At 35.8% G+C, this 15,933-nt stretch overlaps 1 protein-coding gene across 2 annotated transcripts; it reads right to left on the bottom strand.

Moving 5' to 3' along the window:
- Positions 1–1,223: 1,223 nt before the first annotated feature.
- On the bottom strand, positions 1,224–15,627 carry LOC130801496 (uncharacterized). 2 transcript variants are annotated; one of them, XM_057665361.1, is made up of 9 exons: positions 15,369–15,625; positions 11,171–13,810; positions 10,984–11,087; positions 8,614–8,683; positions 7,260–8,060; positions 5,911–6,113; positions 4,702–4,822; positions 2,599–2,805; positions 1,224–1,966 (listed from the first exon to the last, which is right to left on the bottom strand). In XM_057665361.1, exons 1-9 carry the CDS (start codon positions 15,528–15,530, stop codon positions 1,826–1,828), a joined length of 4,449 nt encoding a protein of 1,482 aa, XP_057521344.1. In that variant the 5' UTR covers positions 15,531–15,625; the 3' UTR covers positions 1,224–1,825. The 2 variants fall into 2 exon arrangements, 1 of the variants encoding a protein (XP_057521344.1); XR_009039627.1 differs by lacking the exons at positions 1,224–1,966; positions 2,599–2,805 and having other exon boundaries at positions 5,911–6,121; positions 15,369–15,627.
- Between the last annotated feature and the right edge of the window lie 306 nt (positions 15,628–15,933).

Here is a 15,933-nt window from a genome sequence, read left to right as displayed (position 1 = left end):
AGACTCCGTATGGACGCATCACACAAGGCAGAAACACTACATTCCGTCTTGTATGAGACCATCTCACCGTGAAACTAGCCCATGCAAAACTTAGCAATAAAAAAATTTTAAAAAACATTGAGAACTGGATTCTCATTGCATGGGAAGAGTTTTTTTTTTTTTTTAATAGTTTGACTTTACCTAATTAAAGTCATTTCACAATAAGACAGTCTCAGTAGAAAATTAGTGGAGACCCTCGGTACTTAATTCAAAGAAATAATAAGTCTTAACTCTAAATTTTTCCAAAAACTAATTATCAATCATGCACACAATTCATAATTTGGGTTTTCATACAAACAAGAGAACTTCCTTCATAAAGGTACAATTTATCATTTATAGCTTAGTTATAAATTATCAAATGTAAAAATTATAGCTTAGTGATATTAAAGTGAGATTAATTATTCATATATGGTAGCAAGTCACAGGTTTGAGTCTAGGATTTGCCTTGGCATCAAACTTTGATCTTGCGAGTTTAACATTAGAGGTAAAGGCTAGACAACTAAAGGATCTTAGGTGATCATAATTAGGAGAAAGGAGGAGTCATCTACAAAAAGAAAATAAAGATAGAAAAAAAGGAGAAAAAAGGACACGAGATGACAAAAGAAAAACAAGTACACTCATAATGATGATTTGCTCTGATACCTTGAAAGCTTAATGAAAGCTGGATAAGCTATTCCAAATTAAGAGATTGAGAAAAACAACCAGAAACAAAATGTTTCTCTTCTTCTAATTAAATTCCAAAACTTAATTAACACAAAGGTTATATATATATATATATATACATATATATATATATATACATATATATATATATATATACATATATATATATATATATATATATATATATATATATATATATATATATATATATATATATATATATATATATATATAACACTATCCTAGGTGGCAAACAAACTAGACTGATTAAAAACAAAACAGAAAACGGTTATTGATGTAGGCTAACGGCTTCTGACTTCTAATGTGTATAATATTATCGAGCTTAGAGGCCAATTCAACGATCCTAAATACTCACTTCAATACAATTTAGTTGTCCCTTTTGGTTTGAGCATAAATATTAAGAAAATGAGAGGACCACCTAAAATAGTAGACTCATGTGTAATATTGAGTATTTTTAATGTTAAGAAAATAAAAAGGTCACCTAAAATAATAAACTCATGTGCAATATTGAATATTTTTAATATTAAGAAATGGGAGGACCATCTAAAAATGTATGTCTAAAATGAAAATGGAACAATAGAGGTGAACTATCCAAATAAGAAAAGGGGACAACTAAAAAGAATTGGAGGGAGTATAGCTTTGCAACCTTGTTTTCAAGATGGGGTAAATCAGAAAAAAAACATGTCACAGAAAGCTCAATGGCTATTGCGTAGTCACCAACCTTGCATGTTGATCCCTGGCTAACTGGCTCCCTGCATTGAAGGATGCATACAGGAAAAACCTATGGCTTTGCAGTATAAACCATTTTCGCGTTTCTTACGACGATTCTTGCATGCCATTCAATGATGCATACTAGCCAAAGCCTGTTCCTCCACGTTATAAAAATCAGTTGTCCATGGCGAACCAGAGAGCACAGTCATGGCTTACCATTACAAACCTTGACAGACATATCATGCCGACTAGAAAGCGCACTCAAACTTACCATTAGAAACCATTCTAGCATTTCTCTTGACAATTTCTGCATAGAATGATGCAAAGCTGCATACCAGCCAAAGCCTATGATTCTCCAGTTGTCTCAGTTTACAGCTTTCTGTTGAAGTTACTACAATAAAAAGGTCCCCAGCTCTTGCCCATGCCTTGTCAAACGTACCTTTCGATCACCGATCCAGTCTAACTGGTAGGATAGATCAAGGTTGTAAAGTAAAAAATTTAAACTGTCCATGTCACTTGAATGCCCAAGCACCTACATAAATATCAGTGAAAAGAAATGTTTGAGATTGCACTTATAAAATTCAACTTAAGTGTATACAGAATTTACTCAAAGGCTCAAAGCTAGAGTAGCAAATGTAAGGATTTTCTAACAAGGCATACAGCAATATGCATAAGGCTGACAGAATTCCACTTAGAGTCAAATAATATACTCCTTCATCCCAGTCCGATTGGTATGTTTCCACCTAAGCTCTGACACAGTAGAGTTAAATATGGCAATTTGACTGGGATAGAGTCATGGAGAAGTATCTTAAAAGGATAGTAAAATAAAACTTCCTTGAAATACAACTCCATCACAATCAGCCAATAAATTAGTGTAGCATGTTAACAAAATAACTTAAATGTCCATTGTGGAGCTGAGAAAAAATGTGATAAATAGTTCACAGAATAATGTGCGCGACCTAGTGACTGGAATGAAGGCAGCAAGCAAAAACTTGTAAAATTGCAAACATTATGTTGGGCTATGTTGTTTCAAACTATTTAGCATTTCTATCAGGTCCATTTTCTGCTTAACAATGATAGTAAACTCTTAAGGTTGGTAGGATGCAAATATAAAAAAAATTCTTATACAGTAAATTTGAAGATAATGCCAAATCAAAGGAATACCTGAGAAGTTACATGGCTACTGTTTCCCATAATGTTCGCCATAATGCTTGCTCTTGAAGAATTAGGTGAGAAGCCTTCCCATGGTGGAACAAATATAAGTTTTGTGCATTGAAGGGGGATAAAGTTGCGGCTTAGCTTGTCCCACCAGCCAGTTCCTAGTGACCACCATCTAATTATCAAACCATGCTCAGAAAAAGCTACCAGCCCCTGTCGGTGGAAACATGAATCAGATAATAACCAAAATAACATCCTATATACTCACAAAGGCAGAGGTAAGTTAGCCAAAAATAGTTTCAGAAACACTTCATTGATTAAATCACAAAGAGAGATGACCCATAAGAAATACATGGTGATTCATAAAGTTCACTTGGAATGAGGGTGTATATTTGTATCCAACCAGCTATTTCATCACACAATGACTTCACAAATAAGCTCTGAAAGTGCCAAAAATTGATCTGGTGCCCCCCATATTTTCCAAAAGACATGATTTTGCTAAGGCAAGACAAAATTGAATAAGTGATGACGATGTAAGGACCCCGCCTTCAAATCTATGGTTTCTCTAATCTAATTTTATTTGGATACTTGTTCGACGAACAAGACTTCAGTACCGGGAGGTCATATCACAAGAAGTTTGTGCACATAATATGTAAAAATTGAGGAACATTTGCATCAAGATGAATAAAAACATAAAGGATGTCCATCTTATTTCTAAATTAGGTAGAAAATGAAATAACGAAATTCACTTCGTCGCAAATAAAAGCAAACTATGATTGGTGTGAATTGTGAAGTAAAGATCCTTCGGCAATAGAAGGAGGAGTCTGCCTACTAGACATTTTTCTGGGCTTTGGGAAGTCTCATAGGGTAAATCATACCATTTGAAACAAGATTCAGTACAGCTTTTCTGACAAAAATATTGTTGACCCGAAAAGCTATCATGTATTTTGAGCAGTCCTTAGAAGATGCTGATAACATTTCCTCATCTTTAATAGAGTCTAAAACAAGCCTGTGAAAGGTGGAATACCAAGTACTGCATTAGAAATGAGATTCGTAGGCCTTTACAATTGGTACCATGTCGTCAAACAATTCATTTAAAATTTTTCCAGAAGACATTCCAACACTGCATCATAGAACTTAAAACATGTCACAAATAATCTTTCCATATTCTACACAGCAAGCAAGCATTTTGCAAGTGTTACAAACTCAGAGACCAGAATCAGTGATTGATACATATCCTTGAATAGTTGACATATCTTAATAAGCTTCTCAAAGAGTCTTACAAGCATATTCATCGTGCGAGTTTTCAAGCCCAAATAACTAATGTCACAAAGCTTCTCGAGGGGAATTGTCCACAAACAAAAATATAGAACCTTATGCCTTCAAGTTCAATCCTAAAACACCATCAAACTTGCTACTTTCCAAAGGAAGCACCAACTTGCCACGCAGCCTATTTTACATTTCCGAAAAAAAAATTCTGTCCTTCTTTCAAGGCATGGTAATTTACCGAATAAGGTTGCATTGTATGGCAAAGCAAAAAAAATTACAAAGTAAAAGATGACTAGCACATTTCTTCCTCCACAGGGCGAGAATCACTGCAACTTGCAAGAAAAAGATTCCTTCACTTACAAACATCAATCTAAATACGTCTAAACTGGGGGGGTGGCACAAAAACAAGGAGAAAAGAGTGATAGATAGATGACAAAAGGGACCCATGAGATGAGGGGAGAGATGGAAACTTGGAAGAACGTAAAGCTTGTGTTTTGTAACTTTCCCTAAAAAAGAAGTGCTGTGAGGGAAATATAAACACAAGTATCACAAATAGGGTACGCTTGGGTGAGGGTCAACTTGCTCAACAGGACTTTTCTTTGCTACATGAAACATCTGTCATTCCCCTTCCATCAACTTACGTTTATATATTTAGAGCTTGACTACACAACACCATTCTATTACCCCTAATGCAATTAAGTGACTTCCCTCTATCTCCAATCTAGGAAAGGTTTAGGGGTTGAATGTCTACAACCTTTGTACAAACAACAAAGATGACTAAAAACGGATCAATGAAAACATATTGTAGTATTGAAAACAATAAACCTAACATAAACATACCTCTCCATCTGGCGAAAAGGTCAATGTAGAAATGGCAGAAATAATGGTTTCAGGAGCACCAGAAAGTAAAGTTGGAATTCCAGGGGGTCCACTAGCATCGAGAATCTTGATTTTTGTGACACTTAGATAAAACAGAGAGGATAAGTCAAAAATAGAAACTGAAACCACCACAAACAGACTTTACACGAAGCAACATAGATCACTAATGTACTCGTCAATCATCATATAAACTATAAAGAAAGCAACAAATGTTATACTCAATCATTACACCATTTTTTAAAATAAATCATACCAAACATAACAAGTAAATAGAAGGAAGAATAGTGTCTGTGCTAGGAAGTAGCCTATGTAAGCTCCTACAAGCTTTCCAAGGCGACTACTTATTATATGCCCTTTTGTAGAGGAAATCAGACAGCTTAAAAGAATCTAAAGTGAAGTCCCTACCTACTCAAGGCCCAACTGTTTTTAGGGTAATGAACAGAAATAACTAAGAAGGTGAATAATATGGGCTTTCTTCTATTGCCGGATTGGATTACTTTCTGGACTTCATATTCCCCTCAAATAAGGGCAATACATTAACACCCCCCCCCCCCCCCCCCCCCCCCCACATTTTCCAAACTTCCATTCCCCACTTTTCTTTTTAAATTCCTATTTTCTGAGTTGCAGATACATGCTGCAATTTTAAACAAAGTGCTAATATCATAATCTGTTTTTTATTTGGAAAAACCTAAGCAAGAGTGAAAGCAACGAATTCAAGGAATGGCGGAGGAGAGAAGCTCTGAGGGACTTGAGGAATTGTGCAACTAAATTAAATATTGGGTTTCCTAATTTCTGAGTTGCATATACATACTGCAATTTTATACAAAGTATGATGATATCATAATCTGTTTTTGGTTTGGAAACACCTAAGCAAGAATGAAAGCAACGAATGCAAGAATGGTATGTGCAACTGTGCATCTCATTGTATCAAAACTTTCCTTTAAGGGTTCAGAAAGTATAAAATGATCTAAGAAATAGATACACCAACTGATACTATTTATGAATTTAGTCTTGCAAAGTACCTGGAATATTTTGTTTTCTCCAATAAAATTGATATGCCATTAATCCCATTATTTTCAAAGATTATTAGTCCTTTCGTGTACATATTATTTCTCTTAATCATTGCATTCGATCAAGAAAACAAATATAGTCTTTGGTTAATTATCATACCTTTGCATGTCATATACATGAATATGTGCATTGTTAACCTCCGCAATAGCATCCCCAACAGCTAGCCGTGTAGAAGAATCATTCAGTGCAACCATAGGATAAACACGTACAACTTCCCTCAAGGTTGCCATTGCACTCTGAAGGCAAGTTTTGCGCATGACTGAATTGGCTGGATCCATTGTTTGTAAGATGAAATTAACCACCTGCACATCTGTCTGAATGTCAGAGCCAGAATAAGTCTATTCAAATGTAGGGAAAGCGTGTATCGCTATCAGCATAGCATTGACTTGCAGTCAAGTTCTAAAACAACAATTTATGGTTGGTGAATAAGCATCTGAATGTTGTAATCCCAAGCCACTAGAAATATATAAACTAAAAAACTCAACATCACTAAGAACAAGACGCAGATAAAAAATCATATTTGGTGCAAAGAGCAGACCATGCATATTTACAGCTAAACAATAATGACTTGTTTAGATGAACAAATAGAATGGAAAAGAAGGTGAGAGAAGGGGAGAGGATGGTAAGGGAGGGTTGAATTATGATTTTTGATTAAGAATCTTTCCGTCTTTCAAGAGAGTAGTTTCTTGTAATTCTGAAAGGATCTATCCCTCCAATTACCTCCTCCCATTTGCTACCCAAATGAAGGAAACCTCATCCCTCCACTTCCCTTTCCTTCTTTTCTCTCTCTCATCCAAACAAGCTATTAGAGTAGTTTATAAAATTGCTCCAACCTGGCCAACAGATTGTGCTTTGACTTCTAGATATCCTACAAATACAAACAATAAGCAACCAAAGAGGAAAAGGCCTGATGTTATTATAATTACTATGTCCTGTTTACCATTGCACATAAACATTTTACAAATAACATTGTGTTTGGAAAGAGCATTAGGATGAAAAGGAAAGAGAGAGGGGAAAGGGAGGGAGAAGAAAGGAAAGGAAGGGAAATGGAAGGAGATAATTTTTTTTATTTGTTTAGGAGGGAAATGGAAGGAAGACAAACGAAATGCGAAAGATGAAATTTTTGTACTTAAAAATCATGAAATGTAAATGACTAGTTTCATACAGATTAGAAAAAAGAAATTGTACAAGTAGAAGTCATTTTAATTATTTTAATAGTCAATATACCTTTTTCCTTCCAAATCTTTCCAAAGTTGAATAAATTTGACTATTAACAAAAATAAAAGACTAAACCCCCGAATCCCTCCCCTTTAAAATTGTTATCCAAACAAAGGAAAATCCATCCCTCCACATCCACCTCCACCTCCCCCCCCCCTCGAATCCCTCAATCCAAACATATTGTAAAAGTCTAGAGAACTTGTCAAACACAAAAGAGCTCCATCACCAACCTTATTTAAAAATTGGGCCAAGTTCCTGGGAGAACCACGCATGAGTCTAATTAGAGTCATAAGCGATACTAAATGAACAGGTGAATCAGAAGCAGTTGACCAAATAAGGCCTTCAACCACACTCAGAAAACCAGGGATATCCGCCAATGCTAAATTTGGAAGAAGAATGCTGACTAAAGTTTCCTGAAGTTTTGGAGGCACCGCTGAAGCTTCAGATGAAGCACCGCTTACAAACTCTATTTGGAAGAAAATGTCCCCAATGAGACTATGAATTTCAGCACCAATACATGTTTTCCATGTACTCTCCATTCCTTCAGCTAGTAGTTCAGCAGCTGTACAACTATATTTTTCATTCATAGCCATGACCAATTTCATCAGTGGATGGACCACCAACATGGCAAGCCTGGGTTTTACAAGGCTTGGATACCAAACCCCTAGTGCTGCTGCAACAATAATATGAGAAGCCATAGCATCTTGACTTGTGCCACCAACACATGAAATCCAGTCCTGTAGTTCGTAAGATTCTAGCCACTTCAGTATTTCTAAATCTCCAACCTTAGAGACCCCTTGTATTTCAGGAGAACTCTCAAAAAGCAAACCACTAGCCAAGGTTTCTGTCATTTTTTCACAATCTAGTTTACTTCCACTCTCTTGATCTACAGCGTGTACAAATTTTGCATGTTCAGCTGTTCTCCCATAACATAAGGGTAAAGGGATAGCTCTTGAAGCAGCACAGTGAAATAAAGATCGAGCAGCCAAGCGTACATGCTCATCTTCATCTTGCCAGAAACTGACCAATAGCTGTAATCAAATGAAACCACAAACTTCAGGGTCAATTATAAACTTTCAATGTGACAAACTAAAGAGACATAAATCTAAGCTAAGTGGATTGACATCCCATCAAATGAGAATTCATGGACAGAAAAGGAGAAAATCAAACGACCAATTCTCAAAGCCTTCACAATTTAAATTACAGTTCGCCACAATGTTTAGGATTTGCCTGATGAAAAGAAAAATACAAAAAATCAACTACAAAATTAAAGAAACAAGACGTAAAGGGGCTCAATTTATTCTAACTTATAAACAACAGAGAAAATGTTTATTCAGAGAGCTATGAGATGCTTATGCTATATAGTCCAGTCCACACACAACTGACAAGAGTGTGAAATGACTGAGAACAAGGCACCTCAATTATCTCTGTCAAGAACAGTATCATATATGAAAAAGGATAAATATTGAGAACAAACTAAAAAGCAAAATTCACCCAAAAAGGTCAAGCACTTGACATACAAAAAAATCAAGAAATAAATAAGCATTATGTTCAACCCGAGATCTATTTGCAAGCCACACTGACCTGTAGTGATGGAGGCTTCACATCAGGAACATTTTCAGCAAAGTTACGTGTATAGAATGCTGATAAAGCACTGCATCAAGGATGTAGCAGATCAGGTAAGGTACTCTTAGTCTTAGAAAAAAAAAATGAAAACAGAACTAACAAGTAATAATAGTGTTTGTTACTGGTAAGTATTGTGAACGGTAGCAACCAACATCCAATAGAAATCTAACCAATATGAGCTGTGGCAGTACTGCTAGATGACACATAAGTCATCTTATATCTGGCAGCGCATGAATGTATGTATGTGTGAAGTTTGTCCGAAATAGTTGATATGTGTAAAAGGTTCAGCAGTAAGTACGAGATATTAAAGGAGCACATAAAGTTTCATGGTTGTCATTAGAGGGGTTCAACGGGCCGGGTTGGGGGGAAATTTAAACGGGCTGAGGCGGGTCAAAGCCCGTATAAACCCGGTACTGTTAGACCCATTTTTTAAAAGTTCATATAATAGTTTCTTTGTTCTACTTTATGGTCCATTGGGTCAACCCACCTATGCATATAATAAATCATAAAAATATTAAAAAAAAAAGTAGCAGAATTTTTTTGCAACCAATTCTTATAATTATCCGACCCGACCCTTTACACCAACGCCTATTATTGACCCGACCCGCTAATGACCCATTAAAATGTGACCCAACCCTTGACCTTTTGGGTTGACCCGCCCCGTTAAACGAATCTCTACATACAATAGATCAGGGGCAGATCTGTATTAGCACCTAAAATCTATTCCAAATTAATAGGCTATTATTATCATTGTTTAGATCGTCCACAAAGTAATGTGGATAATTATGTTGGAAATTGTAGGCAGCTTTTAGGGTAACTTAATGATTTCTATACAATTGTATAAAACATCATTTTGAAATTGCACCACATGATTTAATATTTTAGATTTATAATGGTGAAAAGAAAAATCGAAAAAATTTCAAATATTATATAGAATTGCGTCAGATGTATGTAATCTTAGACTTTTAAGCAGTAAAATGTTCTTTATTAACCTATGATGACCAAATGTTGCATGTTCATTTCCAAAATCTGCCTTTTAACCCCAAAAAAAGCAGTCACCAGTTGGCATTTGATAATAGCATGATCATAAATACAAAAACTGGGGATATAGACTAATTTCATTTTTTTCAGAGAAAGTTTGACACCTCGGAAGTCATAAAACTATGTCTAATAGAAAAAGTCAAAGTCACAAAACCCAGAACCAGATCACTGATCCAGCACATTGTGGGCTCCTTAAAATATTAGTCCCCCTCCCCTCCTTCCCCCCAGCAACAAATGGGAAAAAAATGGAGTTTACGTACAATAAAAGAGCTTATTTTAGAAGCGATACAAGTCTGCCACTATTAGATAATGAATTAAATTCATTCCTGGCGAAAACATAAGCAGGGAAGGTGAATCTTCAAGAGTGTTATACTCTTGGAATTAGTAGGTTTTAGTTGAAATCCCTAAACCAGGGAGCTGAAAATTCAGATAACATAGATGGAAGGAAATCACAGGTGAAACTCGAAAGATTGTGAAAAATATCACATTTCTTTTAGATTCCATAATCAAAATGCAAGAAAGCCTGAAAAAATTGAATATAAAGTTATAAACATCATGTTACCATTACTTGGCACTTTCACAGCCAAATCTGTGATGATAGTATGAGAGGATAATGACATGCATGTGGAGCATGTACCTACCTTATACCAAGCAATCAAACTTTTCATACACCACAAACTACAAGGTGGGAGAGCAAAAGCTCAAGTTAATCCACTATCAGAAACAATGGAGAGGTGATTTCTCTGATGTTCTATCTTCCCAACTTTAAAAAACAGGGACTGAGGTCTGGACTAAGAGTGGTGTTTATATGTGTGATAGAAAAGGTATCAAATCGATGTGTTCACATGTTTTATTATCAGGGTTTAGGCTCCTATCTTCAATAAAAAAAAAATTAGTTTAATGTTTTCATATTTAGGTTCATATGTATTCGAAATATATATACACAGTCCCTGCATGTGAGTGTCTCAACAATCTATCTTTTCCATGGAAAGTTGGGCACTCAACTGTCAAATAAATATCTATTAAAGACCCTGCACAAGTCCTGGTAACAGAATCTATAGAAAGAAAACATCATTCAATTACTAAACCCAAAATACTGATTGGACATACAAAACTTTTAAGCTCAGCAAATCAATAGCTACTAACAAATAATCAACCGAGCACCTTGTCATGCAATAATGAAATACAGAACAAGATGCATTGCAAAATTGCATATAGCACATGGAAAGATATTCTACAGATAACAAGATGATGTGTTTGGCAATAAGCAATGTGTTATCCCATTACCTGCTAGCTCCTGAATAAGTGTGAGACAAGCTAACCAGGCTTTGGCCAAGGGACAGCATTGTCAACGACCTCATTGCACAGAATTCCGATGATGATTTCCAAAGCTGACAAGTTAATTTGAGGGGTTAGGATACTATAATACAACTTCACAAGTATTTGACACAATATATCAGAAACATTAAATCACCTGAAGAGCAGAACTAAAAGCTGGGAATGCCAATGTAACAGATCCTCCTTCCCCTTCCAATCCAGGAGCAGACCACATGTTTTTATATCTAATGACATTCATTTCCGTCATCAACAAGTGGTCAATTTCAGGATCAACACCCCACAGATGCAAAAACGATAAACTAAATAGTAGCAAGTTTATTATAATTGTGTTGGTGCACTGAATTTCCTCACTCATCTCATGAATGTTTTGCTGCTTAGAAGAATCATAAGATGCAGCCCCTTGCTGAATGTTGGTTATTGATTCATTTAGAGGAGTATTCCAATGTTTTTCATCATCATCCTTACTAACAACAGGAGATAACAGTGTTGAAAGGTCAAAGCATAGAATTGCAATTCCAGCGACTGGACATGAGCATCTAATTGGAAGCCCATCAAGGTTTCTTTTACTTAGTTTTGCAGATTTGACACTACTACTATTTAATGAAGACAAGCGGTTCGCTAATTGATTTACTTCAGATGACAAAGAGCTTCCATCTTCTGTCCGTGAAAGGTTCAGAGAGGATCTTGAGGTATTATAAAGGGACGCATGCCCAGTGATATTACTGACACCTACAACCTTGCAAAAATTGTTGAACATTGAGTGAGCTGCTGTATTGCGCAGAACGCGCTCTCTAGAACCAGCCTTTATGTCCCAAATGAACAAGGAATCCTTTAAACCAGATGCTTCTGACTGAGTCTGTGATAGACAAGCCAAATAACCTCTATCACCATCCCATACAACTTGTAGAGGATAGCTTGGATGTCCAGGAAACATTCTTTCAACCCGCAAAGTCTCAAGAGATACAAGGGCAACACATGAGTCCTCGCCAACAGAGAGAAAACAATCATTCCATGGATGATGACTTTGTAATGGTGGCAGGATTATTTGACGCACAGGGGCAACATGATGGTGCATCACGATGATCATATTGGAAGTCTCCATATCCCATACACGAAGTGTGCAATCCAAGCTGCCCGACATTAATACTTTGGTGTATGACCGCACAGTGGAAGTCCTTACCATCTGGTGTGCGGCCAAACATAAAACTGGCCCTGTATGCCCAGAAAACTGCTTTTTAGATCCGTGACTCTCTGGCTCGAGATATTTATTAGCACTATCAGAGTCTACTTTCTGTGCCAAGTTAAATTGGACTAGCTCGATTTGTCCGCTATGATAGCCATATACTATACCATAAGGAGTACGAGCATCTAGTGAGATAATCATAGTTGAAGAAACAATACTTTCTTCCCAAACAGAAGGAAAATCTAAAGAATCTTTATGCAAATCACCAGAAACTTCCTGATCGGGAAAATCAGCCATTGTAGTCAGAGAAGTTGCTCCAGTGGAAAGGTTTTCTTCAAAACTATGCTCCGAGGTCTGAGAGTTTCTGGCATAGTTTAAACAATCAATCCAATCGACAAGGAAGTCCCCAACTCCAATTAGCCTACAACGTTTACCGTATTTCTCATGATCATCAAGCAACTGCGAGGACCACATGGTAACATGAGGTCTCCACAAGGAAGGCTCTTCATAACGAAAGCAAATTGATTCAACCCGAAGAAAGTAATCTCTCAACTGAACAAACTTTGTTGACACTTTCAAATCCACAGGACAATATTTTGCAGGAATCTCATTGATAATCTTATACTTGAAAGTGTCATGCACAAATGATAACTCATATACAATTGCTGATCCTTTATCATCCCAAACCAAAAATTCCACACCTATGATATTGCGCATTTTTTCAGACTCAGAGTTACAACTATAGGCGGAAGAGATAAACATGCCTCCACTAATCGAAGAGAAATCAGCTCCACCAGGACAGTTATCATCTTCAAAAGAAATGACTCCAAGTACAGCAGCACTAGCAACTAAGCGAAAGATGCACCTGGTGTTATACACTAATCCTAACAACTGCCCATAAGTTGCAACAGATATAACAAACCCTTCATAAGGTCCATTTTCTAGTGTAGCCATACTCACAGGACGAGAGATTTGATGCAGCTTGAGCCCTTCCTCCTTGTCCAGCTTGGAATCTTTTTTCAATGAAATACACTGACTTTTACCAAATGAATCAATTATAAGACAAAAATGCTTCGGGTTGTCATCAACAGAGTCAATAAGAGACATAAACTTTAGCTGTCCAATGGACAAGTGCCCATTAAAAACTGTTTGCACAATATTGAGGGAATACGAATCAATAATAACAATAGTACACTTGGATGCTTTTCTACTCAAAATTTCCTCATCTCCAGTGACTTCATTCCCTTCAGTTGGATCCGCATGATCAAGATCAGAAGCATTTGAACATTCAGAGAAACACGAAGCCACACATATATATCTTCTATTTTCCGGAAATGCCTGAATAATCGATGGACTCCCCACCCAAGGAGGCAATTTCCTTCGGCACCTACAATGTCCACTCCCTCGACTCCAAACACACAATACACCATCACTGCACACACTTACTAAAGCAGCCTGATTTCTAGGCAGATTGTTAAACCCTACATCTTTGTGATCGACTTTTTCATCTAATGAAGCCAACAGAGGATAAGAAATGCAGAGATCAGCTATTGGCGCTGCATGGCCACACAACATAGCAGCGGGTTTAATCTTCTGCAAAAAAGAGAGAAGTCGCAAAAACTAGCCAAAATAATGATATGCTGTATTGCTTAACTACAGGCATATTTTAATGATCTTTAAGCATTGCAATCGTCAATAATGACAGAGCATATGCATCATCACTTGATGATGTGCATATTACTCTCCTTTTCCCAAAAAGTTGAACAATATTATTGATCAAACAATAAACCCTACCAAACTCTTGTGGTACTCTACAGACAAAAAAAAATCTTCTTTAACATCTCCAACCTTTGACCTTCATAAATAAAAACAACAACATCAACATAACGCTGTCGCAATGTCACTAAATTGGCTCCAAACTACACGAGATCAGGGGAATCAAAGAGATTGATCAAGTTGCCCTTGATTGCAAACATTATCAGACGATTGACATAAATGAAAAGGCATACATAGTTTATTAAACTATTGTACTTTAATATGTCATAATCCAAAACCAAAAAACAATTAAATTTTGGCTTTCCATCAGACAAGCACTACGTAAATAAACAACTGAAGCACTTTTTCCTACGAGACAAATGAATATATGATAACACAAGCCAATTACCAGAAAATCAACAGTAACAATGTCAACGTGTTGATCCCAAACAAAAGTCAGCATCATGAAGAAAGATTTCAACTCTTAAATATTTTCCTCGCCCACTACAATATACTCTTGCAAGTCGAAAAACAACAAAGAACACAATTTTAAAAATTTTCAAGGCCAAAACTAACAAATAATATGATAAATAAACCAAAAAGGACTCCTTCATAAAGTTTCTGATTACATCGATTAAAAAAATACAGATTTATAGTTTCCTTAATCAGAATTCACAAAAATAAAAACTTGAATAATAAATTTGATGGACAACAACATAAGTGGAAAATATAGAACTACAAATTATAACCATTCCACTCAATTGGAAAAATTCAACAAAGCACACAATTTGAAAAGTTATCAACGTCAAAAACTAACAAATAATATCACAACTGAACTAAAAGGACTATTTGATAAATTTTCTAATTACATCGAGTAATTAAAGTGTAGCTTCCTTGATCAGAATTTTAACCTAATCAGAATTCACAAACATAAACACTTGAAAAATGAATTCATTAACACCGAAGTAAAAATAGTAAAACTACTAATTATCAGCATTGCATTCAATTTCGTAGGTTATTTCAACTCCTGTGAATGTTCAAAATACTCTCCAGGGTCAATTCATGTCTACTGACTACATTATGCTCTGACAAGTAAAAAACACAACATATAACTCAAATTCAATAATGATAAACAAGTGAAACAAAAATTACTCTTTGATAAAGTTTCTAATTACATCGAATGAAATATAACACACAATTCGAAAAAATAGCCTCCTTAATCAGAATTCTAACCTAATCAGAATTCATAAGAAAAATAAAACCTTGATTAATGATTTGATTAAGAACAACAGGCGCAGTTAAACAGCTAATTATCAGCATTTAATTTGATTTCATAGATCATTTAATCGGATACATGGAAGACATAAGATTGTGAGCGAGAGAACAAGTAACTGACCGGAGAATGGTAATCGCCGAAGAGATGCCACCAGACGATGGAACCATCAGAGGCGCCGGTGTAAAGAGAAGGAGGTTCTTCAATGACGGCGACGGCGGTGATAAGGTGAGAAGGTGGACTTTGCGACCATATGCCGACGATGGATCTGCACTTCATCGCCATTACAGCGATCAGGCAGAGTCAATTTGTTACCAGAGTTGAGAGATATCGGGTTTATAGTTTTATACACCATTCGAACCAAAATTTATGTTAATTTGAAGTTAAGTCGGTCGTCTTTTGAGTTTTGACTCATTTCATTTTGTTTCTAAATCAGCATACATTTTCTTGTTTCCTAAATCAATTTTTTGTCTCGTGTAACCTATAATTTTTAGGTTAAATATGTTTAGTGAAGTATAAAAGAGTAAAATTATAAGAATCGATATTCTTAAACTATCTTATAAGATATTATTTAATTGGGTTTTTTTTGTTACTTGAGGTTAAATTTTATTTCTTAATGATGAAAAATAAAAATAAGAAAATAAAATATAGACTTTGTACGTATTATTGTTTTTTATATATTGGTAAA

The sequence above is a fragment of the Amaranthus tricolor genome, chromosome 15 (assembly GCF_026212465.1).
Source record: "Amaranthus tricolor cultivar Red isolate AtriRed21 chromosome 15, ASM2621246v1, whole genome shotgun sequence".
Classification (NCBI taxonomy): Eukaryota; Viridiplantae; Streptophyta; class Magnoliopsida; order Caryophyllales; family Amaranthaceae; genus Amaranthus; species Amaranthus tricolor.
This window is presented reverse-complemented; position numbering and strand designations above follow the sequence as displayed.

Coding starts and splice junctions, on each gene's coding strand:
- LOC130801496 (XM_057665361.1), bottom strand. CDS start 15,530: ATGGCGATGAAGTGCAGATCCATCGTCGGCATATGGTCGCAAAGTCCA. Junction 2,806..4,701: donor CCTTTTCGCCAGATGGAGAG/GTATGTTTATGT, acceptor TTCCACCGACAG/GGGCTGGTAGCTTTTTCTGA. Junction 1,967..2,598: donor GTAGCCATGTAACTTCTCAG/GTATTCCTTTGA, acceptor ATATTTATGTAG/GTGCTTGGGCATTCAAGTGA.